Below are 14,727 nucleotides of genomic sequence, written 5' to 3' on the forward strand. Positions count from 1 at the left end.
ACCTGAGCATTCTGGCCCAGGGCAGGAGGGCCGGCAATCTATAGCACTATCTGCTTGGGTCCCTAATTCAGTTATTTTCCAAACGTTCCCTTTATAAGCTCTCCTCCCCTTTCCTCACCTCTCTCTGGGTCCCAGCCAGAAAAGGAAAACAAAGCAGTGTGGGGCTCCCCACAATCCAGGGAGAAGGTTACAGGAGGGAGGAAGAGGCTGTTTGCCGTGGTGCAAAAGACCATTCGAGGTGGCTGCAGCCCCATCCTGGAGGCTGAAGTCCCCCGCGCACACCGGCTCATTCTTGTTTTCTTGGCAAAGCTGGGCTCGCTACTCAAATGTGTCTCTTCCTCCATCCTTTATCCCGACAGCTGGCAAGTGCTGTGCTGGGAAGGGCGATTAAGTAGCGCTAAGTGTATTTTTCCACCTAGTAAAAATAAAATAAAACAAAATAAAGCAAACCCAGGATTGAACTGTCATTATTTTTTTTTTTCTAAAGGGGGAGGTGGGGGTCACATGACTGCGAGTAACTGATTGAGCCAAGTGGCTGCAACTCCGAGTTTGCTGCAGAGCCGCCCCCTCCCGGCGGGAGCGCTGACGTCACGGAAAAGCCCCGTCGCGGGTCGGCGGGGCTCGTATAAATCGCGGGGCCGCGGCGGCTGCAGGCTGCAGGTTCGGACGGCGGGCACAGCGGAGTCTCCCCGTGCTCAGCGGCTCCGGCATCCCAACGCGGACCCACTCGCGGACGCCCACCCTGCCGGCCCCGCGGAGCCAAGTAAGGGGGCGTCCCGAGGCGCTCTTCCAGCGGCGCGGGGAGCGGGAGGGCAGGGAGTGGGCGTTCCCAGCCCGTAGAACTTTCTAAGTTTAAGGGAACCCCTGGAACTTGCTGTCTGCGCTGTGGTTTTCTGATAGGGGAAAGAACTTGAGTTGCAAAGGATGCATTTCTCTTTAGCGGGTTCCTTAGTTCAGTTCAGGAGGAGGGTCACCTCTTCCTGCCGATTGTGTGATCATCGGGTAACCCTCAATGACACTTTCCTTGTTTGAAAGCAAGTCGACCCACTAAGGGGCTGCCCTTAAGGTGTCAAAAACTCCCCCATCGATCGGTGGTCCTGATGCGTGGATAAGGATGGTGGTGTGGAGTGTGGGGTGTGAGGTTTGTACATCCGTCACTCTCCCGTGGATCTTGCTGATTCAAATGTGAATGCTTCTATTTGATCTCAAGTAGTGACCGGGAGAACAGCCCTCCGTGCCTGGTCTTGCAAAGGGAAAGTTGTAGGAAGTTGGTGGATGTGGTTTAGAAAAGTCTTTGGCCTTCTGATTTGTTTCAAGAAGGTGGAAATCTGAAGTGGAATTAAATAAATCTTGGAGTGGATGTGGTTTGATGGGGGTGAAGCACTTTGCAAATTTGATACATCTGAATGTGACCTGCTGGAATGACTAGGCTTGGGGCTGGAATGCCTTAAAGGTGGTGTCTGTGGGCAAGAGGGCAGAACTGAGGCATAAACCCCAAACAGAAATTGCCCCCACTCCTCAAATAACGGTCTCTTCAGGCAGCTGGAGAGCATCAGGGCAACTTTACTAAACATGGAAGTTCCCATAAGTGCCTGTCCAGTCCAGCCAGGGGGAGTGATGTCATTGCCACGTGTTTCCCACTGAGGCACACAAGCCTGCAGAACGCTGGTGCAATTAAGAGCCATGTTTAGAAAAGAGCAGCTAACCTGGCCAGCTGGTCCCCAGCAGCCCTGACTTGTTGCTCTTCAAGCCATCTCTGGAGGCTGTGGTTTCCTTCCAACTGCCTCTGGGCCAGCTTAGAGTGGAGACCCCAAGTCTTCTTTGAGGATGGAGGAAGCTTATGGGCAGTGGGCGATGTTAATGGTACTTTTTTTTTTCTTGTGCAATTGACAGTCTGCCTGAGGACATGGTTACTAATTGTGTGTGTGTGTGTGTGTGTGTGTGTGTGTGTGTGTGTGTCTCCCTATTTGAAAGCCTGGCTTGTTGGGATTTGGAGGCTGTTTCTTTGATGTTCCTTAATGATACTTGATTTTGTACCCATTTCATAGAATATCACTAATGACTGACCAGTGTTTAAGTCCCCTGAGTTCACTCATAAGTTCACTCATCTTCACCAATGTTGGCATCTTGGCTGTTTTGCTCCCTAGGACCCCACGATGACTCTGAATAATGTCACCATGCGCCAGGGCACTGTGGGCATGCAGCCACAGCAGCAGCGCTGGAGCATCCCAGCCGATGGCAGGCATCTGATGGTCCAGAAAGAGCCCCACCCATACAACCATCGCAACCACCACTCTGCCAACCCTGAGGACCACTGCCGGCGGAGCTGGTCCTCTGACTCTACCGACTCTGTCATCTCCTCGGAGTCAGGGAACACCTACTACCGCGTGGTGCTCATAGGGGAGCAGGGGGTAGGCAAGTCCACCCTGGCCAACATCTTTGCAGGCGTGCACGACAGCCTGGACAGCGACTGCGAGGTGCTGGGAGGTAGGTGTCTCAGGCTTGGTGGGCTTCTGTCTCTTAGCAGTGATCCAGGCAGAAAGAGTCAGAGGGTCATTTATCTGCAGACTTGGGAGCTGAAGTTATGCCTTCTTGGCACTGGATGGGAAGCTGAGTCCCCAGAAGGGCCCTGGCATAGGCCCTCATGACAAGAAAATGACAATGCTTATAGATAAGACCAAAGTCTATTGAACCTGAGCCATAAGGGAGTTTCTGAGATTCCTAATCGGAAGGGTCTGAGGGAGGCTGATTAAAGAGGACAGAGCCAGAGTTCAGGATCCCACTTCTTGCTCTTGCTGACTCTGTCCTGGATCAGATTCCAAGAGCTCAGTACAGGTATAGCCTTTTCCCATGGTTATACCTACTGATTAAAACAATAACAACAACGACAACAACAACAACAACAACAACAAACTGTTTGAGTATATTTACCAGCCTGTTTCCACCAATATTAAAGACTTACTGGTGTAAAATAGTTCAAAATCTGTATTTGAAATAATACAATATTTTTTTAAAAAATTTGAAATAATGACAATGATGATGAATACTTTGTATGGAGTCTTATAGTTTTTCCAAGATAATTTTCCCTGTACAATATAATTTCAAATATTTACTTGTTGAAGCCCTATTTCTAAAATTGTTTTGTGACAATATTATCTCATAAATGCATGTATTCCTTAATAACAGGAAAAGGAGAGCCTTATATTCTGCGATGGAATATGAGGATCCTAACAGCCAGTGGTATCCATACAGTGTCCTCCAACTACAGCACTGATCTTAGCACATGTAACTGGGGTAGCTGTGTGTCCCTATTTACTACTATTAGAAATGAAGGAAGAACTGTCCAGTGTACCCAAGTCACATGGTTTGTCCATATTTCCAGCTGTAACACACAACCGAATCACAGACTTCCGGGGTAGGAAGATGGCTTAGTGGTGACTCACATTTCCTCCCCATCTGATGCATATGAATCCTACTCCTCAATACATCAGCCCATTCTGTCTAAAGGTTTTATTCTTCTGGACTGTGTCAGTGTCAGGGAGTTCACTGCTTCAAGAGGCAGCTCAGGAACTGGGCTATAAATGATGACTCACTGATGTAATATCAATTTCTCTCTTACTTTGGGCTTTGCCTATCCCAGAGTCGCAGGACTGGTGCTATATTGCTGATTCTCTTTTCCTTGTGAAGGCTGGTGGGTATCTGTGTCTAGAAGACAGCCCTGGGGTACCCCAAGATGGGCAAACCACACTGTACCCTCTCAGGAGCTCTGTGTCAGTGGCTATAATTTAGAATGGGGTGAAATTAATTTAAAATTATTAGGTTATTTAAGAAGTAGCAATAGTGTGTTTTGAGGATTGAAGGAATTAAGGATTGATAACTCTCTCATCCACTGACAGAGTTTGTTTGTTTTTAAGAGGGAGGGATTGAAGGAGTGAATAATAGACTTTCAAAAATGTTTGTTCATTAGAATGGGATGGTGTATATCCAGAGGATAGTAAGCATAAAGTATTGAGAAGAATGATTCATACCTGGAATTTGGGAGGCAGCCTTCTGCATTTGGGAAACCTCTTTATTAGATAAGAGGGATATAAGGAGAGAGAGAATCTTTTTCTTACGTCCTTAAACTGAGAATCTTTGACAAGTGCTACTATCTTACATATCCTGTTCGAGTAACTTAATTTATACCGTCTAGGATTATATTCCTTATATATAAGCCCTGTTGGAATCACTAGTTGGCTTTGTGTTTCCCACGAGGGAGGTTTTTCAAGGCACACTCCTACATTGTTTTTCTCTCCCCCCACCCAGAATTAACCATAAGAAAAAGAATATACAATTTTCTTATCCTTATTTTTCCCAATAAAGATGGATGCTGTTACAATTATATTGTGATAATCTTATGACTCTCTGTGTACATTTAATGCCATTCATTCATTTATAAACAGTTACTGAACATATACATAAAACTTGAGTCACTCTGGGGACATGCAAATGTCCTGGGGACATGCAAATGTCCTCCATAGAGGGTCTCTCAGTGTGCCATGGAGGTCAGACATACATCAACTGTAGATGACACTAGGATGTGGTAAATGTTGTAGAAAAATTGCAAGGAGAACAGGTTGTGAGAAAGTGGAATTCAGAGAAAAGACTGTGAAAATCAGAAGAGGCTTCAGGGAAGAGGTGCTGTCTGAGCTGCACCTTAAAGACCCCTAGGATTTGGAAGTGCTATTCTAGGTGTGAAGGCACTGAACCTGCAGGGGAGTGCAGGAAAGAGCACTGGGTGTGGAGTCTGATGAGTGGGCTTAGACCCAACGTGACACAGACTTAGCTGGGTGCTCTTGGACAAATGCCTTAACCTCCTGAAACCTCCTCATTAATATCATCGGGATAGTACTTCCTAGGGCATTATACGAATTAAAAGAGCAGACATTAAGCAGGTAGTGTAAGCAGGTAGTGTAGTGCTGGCACATAGGAAATGTGGAATAAATGTACTTACCATAGATTCTGGACCTGCCGTTTCCTTCCTGTGTGCTTATTCTCCAGAACTTTGGTTTCATCACTTCTAAGTTCCTGTTCCCTTTCTACCTATCCTCTTGTCATTCTTGCCTGGGGCCCTTTCAGATGTGCAGAGGAGACATGAGCCAATAGAGGAGAGGACCGTTCATTAGAGCAAGCGTTTCTTCCGAGATTCCTTGGTACCTCTTGGTCTCTGAAAGCTGAATGTAGTTGAAAGTTTTTGGGTGGGAGAGATGCTGGAGCCTCAGAGCCTTTGAGAGGCTATAGGAGCCTCTTCTGGAGTGTGAGACAGCAGCTCTGCAGGTTCTACCTGCAGGCCTCCAGCCAGTCTTGGGCAGGAGAGACCTGGGGGGGCGGGGGGAAGGATGTTAAAGAAAAATGTACATAATGGAGAGACTATTCAGGACTATAGCAGTAAGGGAGAGAGATTGGACTCAAGTCCAAATATAATAAGAACAAGTGGTGATTTATAACAAAGGAACAGGTTGGGAGGGTCTGTGGATGGAAAATCACCAAGAAGAAATATTGAAATGAGGGGAATTCTTACTGGAGCCAGGCCAACGACTTAGACATCAAAGGTGGGGGAAATGAGGAATTTGATCAGATATCGAGGCTGGGGAAGTGTCACTAATCTGACTCAGCAGGATTCTGATTAAAACTGGACTCTACAAGGACAGATATGGAAACTCCAGCCAAGAAGAGGGTTCATGATGCAAATTTGGTCAGGGAGAGAGTTTTTGTCGGTGGGAGCAGATTGGAAAAGATAAGCTGAGGTGCACTGCTCCAGGGAAAATGGCCACTGAGCACAGTGGCCCCCTCTAGAATCTCCTGGGCTCCACTAGGACGACGTCTCTTGCTTTGCAGTGTGCCAGGACACCCCCAGCATTCACACAGAACATGAAAGAAACGAGGACATCCTGGACAAGCCCTTGCAAATTTCCAAGAGCTCTTCTAGAATTTCCTGTTCTTTTATTCAGTTTGTTCAATCAGCACTTGGAGAGGTTAAAAGATTGCTTGAGGACTAAGGGAGGAAGAGAAACCTAGAGCTTTGGTTATAGGCACTTAGTTAGTAGAAGGCTATTGAGCAGGACTCTGAGTGTCAGGAGAGTCCCCAGTGCACCGGGCCAGAGGGATATAAACCCAAACTGGAAGGAGGGGATGTACTGTTTTAGGCTCTCAGGTCTCCAAAACTGTGATTTTCAGGCAGAGGTCAGGCCAGATAGAATGATCCTGTCAGGAAACTTCCAGAACAGCAAAATATCTTGTTTCCACTTTCACAGCTATAATTCTTAGCCCACTGTTTCTCTACACATGTTCTGACATCTCTCAGTCCAAGAGAAATGTGGAGTTTGCTTTGGTCTTCAGCTGTTGGAACATGCTATGTTTCTATAACGACTTGGACAATCAGGCAAATCTCCCTGTACCTGCTTTTGGTGGTGACTGAAGGCAGAGAAAGTGCCTTCCTGGGAGTTTTCTGAGTGCAGGGAGGGTATTTAGAGAAAAGAAAAAATAAACACTCTGTGCTAGTAGGGGACAGTCAGATCTCCCCTCCCACTCATCTGAGCTGGGCAGGTGCTATAGTTTCCTTTGGCTTGTAGGAGTCTGAGCCCTGGGTTCATGAGGCCCTGCCCTCCAGTAAGCCAAACTGCATCCCGCTGTGAGCTCCTCCATGGGGCACAGGATGGATGCAGCAAATAGGAGGGCACAACAGATTTGTAAACCCCCAGTGGGAAACAGTTACTCCTGCTAATGACACTGGTTAACTTCCCCCTGTCTGAGTTTTCTTTCCTTTCCCTTTCCTGGTTCCAGTTCTTAGGTAAAGAAACACTAAACCAACAAACCTCTGTTGTAAAACAAGAGGTGCCCTGGATCCCCAACCACAGCACTCTTAGGCTAGGATTTATCTGTAGTAGAAAAATTCTGGTTGTGGCAGAAACCAGCTTCTTGCATGTGAGAAAGTGATGATAAGAGCTAACACTTATTAAGTTTCTACTTTGTGTTCAGGCTTAATATATGTGACTGTCACATAGTCGTAAGGGGGAGATATGGTTATCAATCTCATTTTGTAAATGAAGAAAACCGAGCCTCAGAGGATTTATGTAAGTGGTCCAGAGCCACATACTTAATTAGGGATGAAACCAGATTCTGATTCAGGTTGGCTTGTGTTCATAACCACAATGCTGTGTATATCATTCATTCATTCATTGAACACATTTTTACTGAGCACCTGCAATGTGCCAGGCACTGTCCTGGGTGCTCGGGGCAGAGTAAACATCACAGATGCAAATCTCTGCCCTTACATTCTGGAGAGTTGGAAGCAACAAATGCTAAAATTTAAGAAAGATACATGTGTTGCATGTAATAATGCCAATAAGAAACAAAGCAGGAGATAGAGTAGGGAATTTTAGTGAGAGGTAAAGAGAGATTTCAAATGGATGGTTAGGGATACCTCCCCAGAAGGTTAAGGTAAGGGACAAGACTTGCTGGTATCTGAGGGAAGAGATTCTAGGCAAAAGGATGAATGAGAGTAATGGTAAATAATTAGAAAAGTCATAATTTTCAAATGATGAAATTCAAAATAGGAAATCACATTGTGAAAACAGAGTAGGATGGGATCAACTGGGGTTGATGGGGAATCCTTCTTGCAAAAATCCAAGCAGACCCCATGGTGCCACCCCAATGGATTTTTCCAGACTGGAGCTACTTTGGCCCGTTGTACTGTGTTCACCTTTCACCTATACTCAATCTGGGCTCAAGTGCAGGGAGGAAGTTTCCATTACCAAGTAGAACTGGAGGCTGTGCTTCTGCTGTATCCAAGATAGAAAGTAAGCTCATCTAGTCCTAGAGAACTGAGTTACTCTTGTTGTTGTTGTTATTATTATTTTTAATTAATTTTTTTCTTAATTTTTTTTTTAGTTGTTGATGGAACATTATTTTTATTTATTTATATGTGGTGCTGAGACTCAAACCCAGTGCCTCACATATGTCAGGCAAATGTGCTATCACTGAGCCCCAGCCCCAGCCCTTGTTGTTATTATTTTAAGGAATGAAAAAACTAAAGGGGCTGGGGATGTGGCTCAAGCGGTAGCGTGTTTGCCTGGCATGCGTGCGGCCCTGGTTCGATCCTCAGCACCACATACAAACAAAGATGTTGTGTCTGCCAAAAAAGTAAAAAATAAATATTAAAAAAAAAAACTAACCAACCAAACAAACAAAAAAACTATAGGCCAAACAGGATAGTCTCAAGATTTTTTTCCCCCCACTTCTCCAAGGAGGAGAAATATCTCTGAGCTCAAACTCATGAAATTGCCAGTGAATGTTCTGGAACCATCCACTGGTAGGTACAGTGGATTTCCATGTAAGGCTTATGAAAAATGGGGTTACAGTTAATACTTTTTCATAGCCTCATCCATTAAACCTGAGTCAAAGGCTCTTATGTGAGTTTACTTTCATAAGTGGTTTTCCTTTATAGAGTTTGAGGAACAATGAAAATGAAGATGTTTTAATTCAACTGATTTAGTGGTACACATTTGAAAGATACAGGCGATCTGCTTACTAAATACTAGAGGAATAGCCACCGTATATTGTTGAAGATGACAAAAAGCAATTTGTCTTTGCAAATATCTGCGTATCTACTTAGTCAGTGGCTTATTTAGTGTGTTTTTTAGCATAACTTTATGCATGGCCCCCTTATGTCAAAGTGTTGCATATTTATCTGAGTTTAATATCAATTTAATATCAATCTTCTTTCTTTTCTAGAAGATACATATGAGCGCACCCTGATTGTTGATGGGGAAAGTGCCACAATTATACTGCTGGACATGTGGGAAAATAAGGTATGCCGAACCTGTTCAAGCTCTCAGAGAGTTCTTGGGCTTGCCCTTGAACAGGCTATTTGGTGTGAGGGTGACCTTGTTCTACACAGAAGAGGTGGGCTCATTTCCTTGATTAAAAGCATTTACTTCTGAAGAACAGAACTGATCTAAGGAACAGGTCATTCACAGATGAGCTCTGAATAACAAGCAAGTGGCAGTGTTCCACCCTTAGTTCTATTAAAAAAACACAAAAAGTGTATTTGTTTTAGGGAAAGTTCAAACAAGCATGGGAGTTACTTTCCAACCACATAAAACCATCTTGTATGAAGTTGACATTCTCAACACTAGTCTTCAACATTTACTTTTCAAAGGTTTTGTGCTGCTGAGCATATATGCGAGAACTTCTGTTTACTGAGAACCCTCCTCACCAAAGGTTTCTTAATTTTATTCCTTGGAAAAGGAAAAGGAATTTGGGGGGAAGTTAGAAATACCGTATGGCAGAGCAATTATGTAATTTATCAACTCAAGCTGTAAAAGAAATAGGAGAGTAAACACTTTTGGGCACAAATATCATACAGGCTAGCAATCTTCACAGCCCCAACATCTCACAGGCGTGGAAGTTCAAAGGATTTTGAGGAGTTTGAAGCAGTTTTCTTCCCTTCTGTTATCAGCAAAGGTACTTTAGGATACACATATGATTTCTTTGCAAAATGACACTTTCTTTCCCAGGTCACCCTGAGCTCATAGAAAATCTTTTCATTTCTTTAGGGGGAGAATGAATGGCTCCAAGACCACTGCATGCAAGTCGGGGATGCCTACCTGATTGTCTACTCCATCACAGATCGAGCGAGCTTTGAGAAGGCATCTGAGTTGAGAATACAGCTCCGCAGGGCCCGGCAGACAGAGGACATTCCTATCATTTTAGTTGGCAACAAAAGTGACCTAGTTCGGTGCCGGGAGGTGTCTGTATCAGGTAAGAGGGGTGGTACCAGTGCCTTGGAAACAGCCCCTGCCCACATGCTCTTTCCTTTCTCTTTCATGAGGCTGGCACCAGGGACTCATTAAAATGCTCCATAAAAATACTCCTGTACTTTCCAAGACTGCTCCAGTCCCCAGCAGTTATCTCCTGCTGGTTGATCTACCTTGTCCATCTGGTTTTCCTACAGGAGTCCAATCTCCTCACCCCAAGAGGTTTCCTGGAATTCCTTTAGGGAAGAAATCATGCTCAGGGACTTTTTATTTTTTCTTTCTTTTTATTCCTTCTATATTTTTTAGAGCATTTTTCTTCTTATTCAGATTAGTTTGACCTCTGTACAAGACAACTACATATTACTTTTAACAGTAAACTTGAATGTCACCTGGGTTATGTTGGTGGTTTTCCATGAATGCATTATGATAATCCTCCTAAGCCACTCTAGAAACTTCTTTTTCTTACTCTGAAAAAATACCTGGTTGGCCCTATTAGGATGTCTTTTATTTTTAAACTAGCTGAAAATGGGAGCATTATAGAACTTAGAAACATTAACAAGAAAATTCTCTTGTTTTACATGGGAGAGAACCCTCCTTGCAATGGACTGAATACTTCACCTCAACAGAGACATGAACTGAGGCTTTCAAGCTAGGATTTAATGAAACACATGACACACACATCTACAAAATGGAAATGCCCTAGGTTATAAAATTAACCTACTCTTATCACATCTGTAGCTCTAAAATTATAAAAGGAATTGCTAAATAATGTACACCTTCTGGTAATTTGAAATGCCATCCTCAGGGATTTATTGGCAGTCTCCAAACTTTTCTCTTTGTCCTCCCAGGGTTCAAGGAAGGGAAAAAAACATCTTTTTTTTTTTTGGGGGGGGGGTGATGGTACTGTTAGGAGCAGTCAACCACTGAGCCACATCCCCAGCCCAATTTTGTTTTTTATTAGAGACAGAGTCTCACTGAGTTGCTTAGCACCTCACCATTGCTGAGGCTGGCTTTGAATTTGGGAACCTCCTGCCTCAGTTTCCTGAGCCACTGGGATTACAGGCATACACCACTGTGCCCAGCGGGGAAAAGAACATCTTTATGCAAGAAGGATGGGGAACTCTGATTTAGGGCAATTGTGGGAAAGAGTTTCATTGAGAAAAAGAATTCTATTCTGGCTGTTACTGGTTCCTCCAAGCCCTAGAAATAACTTCCTCACCCTATCCCCTGCTTCTAAATTTCAGCTAAGGCATTAATCTGATGGTTTTTCATACTTTTTCACACTTATGTTTGAGGATACTTCCTCTTTGTTGAGTGGACACCCAAGTGCTTATAGGACTCTTGAGATATTGACCTAATACAGATTGTCCTTTGTACCATGTGAAAGTAAAATGCAGCATTGCTAGACCCTGCTCTGGAGAAAAGAAAACCAACCCAGTCAAGACCGTGTACTCAACTTGTTGGGAATGTCTTAGTTCTGTGACATGATTGTCCACAAAAATCATTACTTTCCAAACTGGAATTAGGACATGTGATCATTGAACATAATGAAATATTTGAAATTGAGTTTGTTCCAGAGAAGCTTGAATAGTTTGATGTAAATGAAAAACCTCATTTAAAAAAAAGTATCATAGGGCTGGGGTTGTGGCTCAGTGGTAGAGTGCTTACCTAGCATGTGTGAGGCACTGGGTTAGATTCTCAGCACCGCATATAAATAGATAAAATAAAGGTCCATTGACAACTAAAAAAAAATATATTTAAAAAACCCCTATAGCTTTTTTTTTTTTTAAGAGAAGAAAATCAAGTGGTAAAATCCTAATTCTCAATTTAGGTATATATACACAACAAAATATTATTCAGCATTAAAAGAGAATAAAATCATGGCATTTGCAGGAAAATGGTTGGAGTTGGAGAATATAATGCTAAGTGAAGTTAGCCAATCCCAAAAAACCAAATGCTGAATGTTTTCTCTGATTTAAGGATGCTGATTCATAATGTGGTTGAAGGGGTGGGGTATGGGAGGATTAGATGAATTCTAGATAGGGCAAAGGGGAGAGAGAGGAAGGGAGGAGGCATAGGGGTAGGAAAGACAGTGCAGTGAGATGGAAATCATTACCCTAAGTACATGTATGAAGACATGAATGGTGTGACTCTACTTGGTGTACAACCAGAGACATGGAAAAATTGTGCTCTATTTGTGTAATATGAATTGCAATGCATTCTGCTGTCATCTATAACAAATTATAATAAATAAAAATAAAAAAGAGGGGAAAGTCAAATGGTAGCATTCTAATTCTCAGTTCAGGAAACTGAGTCAGGAGAAAGCATATGGATTAGAGATTTAAGTTGACCTGGATTCACAGCCACTTGCAGGCAGTGTGAACTCTGACAAGTTTTAAAAAGAGCCCTGCCCCCAATTTCTTCACCAGCTTGATGGGGGATAATAATGTATTTTCCAAGATTGTTATGATCATTGAAAAAGTGTTTATAAAGAATTTAGCCTACTTCTTGAAATGTAGTGAGTCCATAATAAATTCAGGCTATGGCTTTATGTTCTAATTAGTATGCTATATTTGATGCAATTGGACCTTCACACAGTCAATTCCTGGTGAACAGATCTGAAGATAATCTCCCCTGCTTTCAGGGATCCTCTTGTGGGACTCTGTCCTTCTATTTGTGCCCTGGGAGGGCATGTGTTATAGTGGCCCCCTCTATTCATTGCTTATAGCACTGACCTAGAGTTACCCTGAGGACAGTTTTGTGGGAATCATCCAGCTTCGCTGCATGCTGGGTGCGATCACACTCTACAGACCCCTGACACTGTCCTCTGCCTTTCCTTACCAGAAGGGAGAGCATGTGCTGTGGTGTTCGACTGCAAGTTCATTGAGACCTCAGCGGCTGTCCAGCACAACGTGAAGGAGCTGTTCGAGGGCATCGTGCGGCAGGTCCGCCTACGTCGGGACAGCAAGGAGAAAAATGAGCGGCGGCTGGCTTACCAGAAACGGAGAGAGAGCATCCCCAGGAAAGCTCGGCGCTTCTGGGGCAAGATCGTGGCCAAAAACAACAAGAACATGGCCTTCAAGCTCAAGTCCAAATCTTGCCACGACCTCTCTGTGCTCTAGACACCAAGCATCACCCAGATGTCCTCCTGATGGACATCGTCAAAGGCCACTGGGACCAATAATCTATATTAGATTGAATACTTAAGTATTGTTAGATGTGGCTTCCCTCAATGCAGCTGGGAATGAATATGTTAGCCTCATGGGCAACAAAATGCATGGGAAATGAAAGATCTTTGTAAACAATTAGTATTTATTTATGGAAAAAGGCTGACTTTGCTAAGTGGACACTTAATGCTCATTATGGGACATGTTTGGTGTTCACATGAGTTTTTTTTTTTTTTTTTGCTCCTTTGGATAGTAGAGAATCAAAGCTTACAAAAGAATGCCTAGAACAAGAGCTTTTCATCACTAAAATTTTGCCCAGTGTTCTTGTGAATTCGAGGCCATTGGGTGATAAACGAACATGGGAACACTGAAAGGATTTATTCAAAGGGGGAGAACTGTCCATGTACCTTATCTCCATGGAGCTAGAATTGTAAGAACTGGGCTCATCATGGTCATGACTATCAATGCTCCATCAAACTGTGAAAAGAAATGATGGATCTTGCTGGAAACTAAAGCTTAAGCTAACAATTTTTGTGTAATGCTTACAGAGATTTGTGGTATTGGGAACTAATGTGTGTACCATTTATAGGTTCAAAACATGTATCTTATGTGTCTTACAATTTTTTATTTAGGGGAAGGTTATTTTCAACAAATTCTACTTAGTAAAATCACCTTTTGTGTTTCATTGTTTTTGAAATCATGGAGCTAACATAAAAATATTTTTAAAATCTGAATTATTGATAACCTGGAGTATAAAATGCCAAATTTTTAAATAGAATCAAAGGCTAAATTTTTATAAAATATATAAAAACTTCCAGTATTTTGAGTTAGCCCTTGTATGCTACAGCTCTGCTCTATTTATTATTATTTTGCAAAATAACCATTTTAACATTTGATAAAGCATATTTATGAACATATTTCTTAATAAGAAAAATGTCCATTTTATTACCATTTTCTATCTTTTTCAAAATATACAAGTTTTTACCTTATATGTCTTATAATAAAAGAAATAAAATCTTTGAAAACAAAGACATTCTGTTTTCTTGCCCAAACAAGATGATCACGATTATTTTTATATGTTTTTTTAAAAAAACATATTCCGGAGAGGAAAAAAAAATAAACCATTCTGTTGTTTCATTTTCTCATTAGCAATAGCCCAGTAAATATCTGTTTTAAAAAGACATCTCTCTTTTGGAATTGTGATTCACAATTATTTCAATTTAGTTTTGGATGATTCAGTGGGTAAGTATATGGGGTCCTCTAAATGCTAAGATATTGTCAAAGCCGATTGATTTTTTATTTTGGTCTGGCAAATTCCTGACTGAACAGATGGTCTTTACTCGGTTCCCTGTGGGATCATAGTTTTCAGCTTTACTGAAGCATTAAGAAAAGTTAAAAAATATCAGGGGAGAGGTAACTAGTGATTTTCAGCTGTTGATCAGTCAGGCAAAGCTGGAACCAGAGTCTTCCCTCTGACGTTAATATGGTTGATGTTAATCGTGTGGCATTTTTCTGAGGGTGTGTGCAACCCTTATGCTGGAAGGGAACTTCCTGGTGTCCCCCTACCACATCTTCTTTGTCCCCTGTACATTCTCTTTTACTCTCCTACCTCCCTATCTTTATGAGTTTGTAGCCAGATGCACAGATGGTGTCAATCATGGGAACTTTCACATTGTCTGAAGTGACACAGTTCTAAAAAGTTTTGCTCTTTGGTTGACTGCTTCTTTCTCAAGCTAAGGGCAGAGGTTCCATCTCTCTGCACT

The 14,727-nt window shown here is 42.7% G+C and overlaps 1 protein-coding gene across 1 annotated transcript; it reads left to right on the plus strand.

Moving 5' to 3' along the window:
* Nucleotides 1-675: 675 nt before the first annotated feature.
* On the plus strand, nt 676-13,812 carry Gem (GTP binding protein overexpressed in skeletal muscle). Its single transcript, XM_026383837.2, has 5 exons — nt 676-763; nt 2,148-2,487; nt 8,773-8,849; nt 9,597-9,801; nt 12,642-13,812. Exons 2-5 carry the CDS (start codon nt 2,157-2,159, stop codon nt 12,917-12,919), a joined length of 891 nt encoding a protein of 296 aa, XP_026239622.1. The 5' UTR covers nt 676-763; nt 2,148-2,156; the 3' UTR covers nt 12,920-13,812.
* The last annotated feature ends 915 nt before the right edge of the window (nt 13,813-14,727 follow it).

The sequence above is a fragment of the Urocitellus parryii genome, chromosome 7, assembly GCF_045843805.1.
Source record: "Urocitellus parryii isolate mUroPar1 chromosome 7, mUroPar1.hap1, whole genome shotgun sequence".
Taxonomy (NCBI): domain Eukaryota; kingdom Metazoa; phylum Chordata; class Mammalia; order Rodentia; family Sciuridae; genus Urocitellus; species Urocitellus parryii.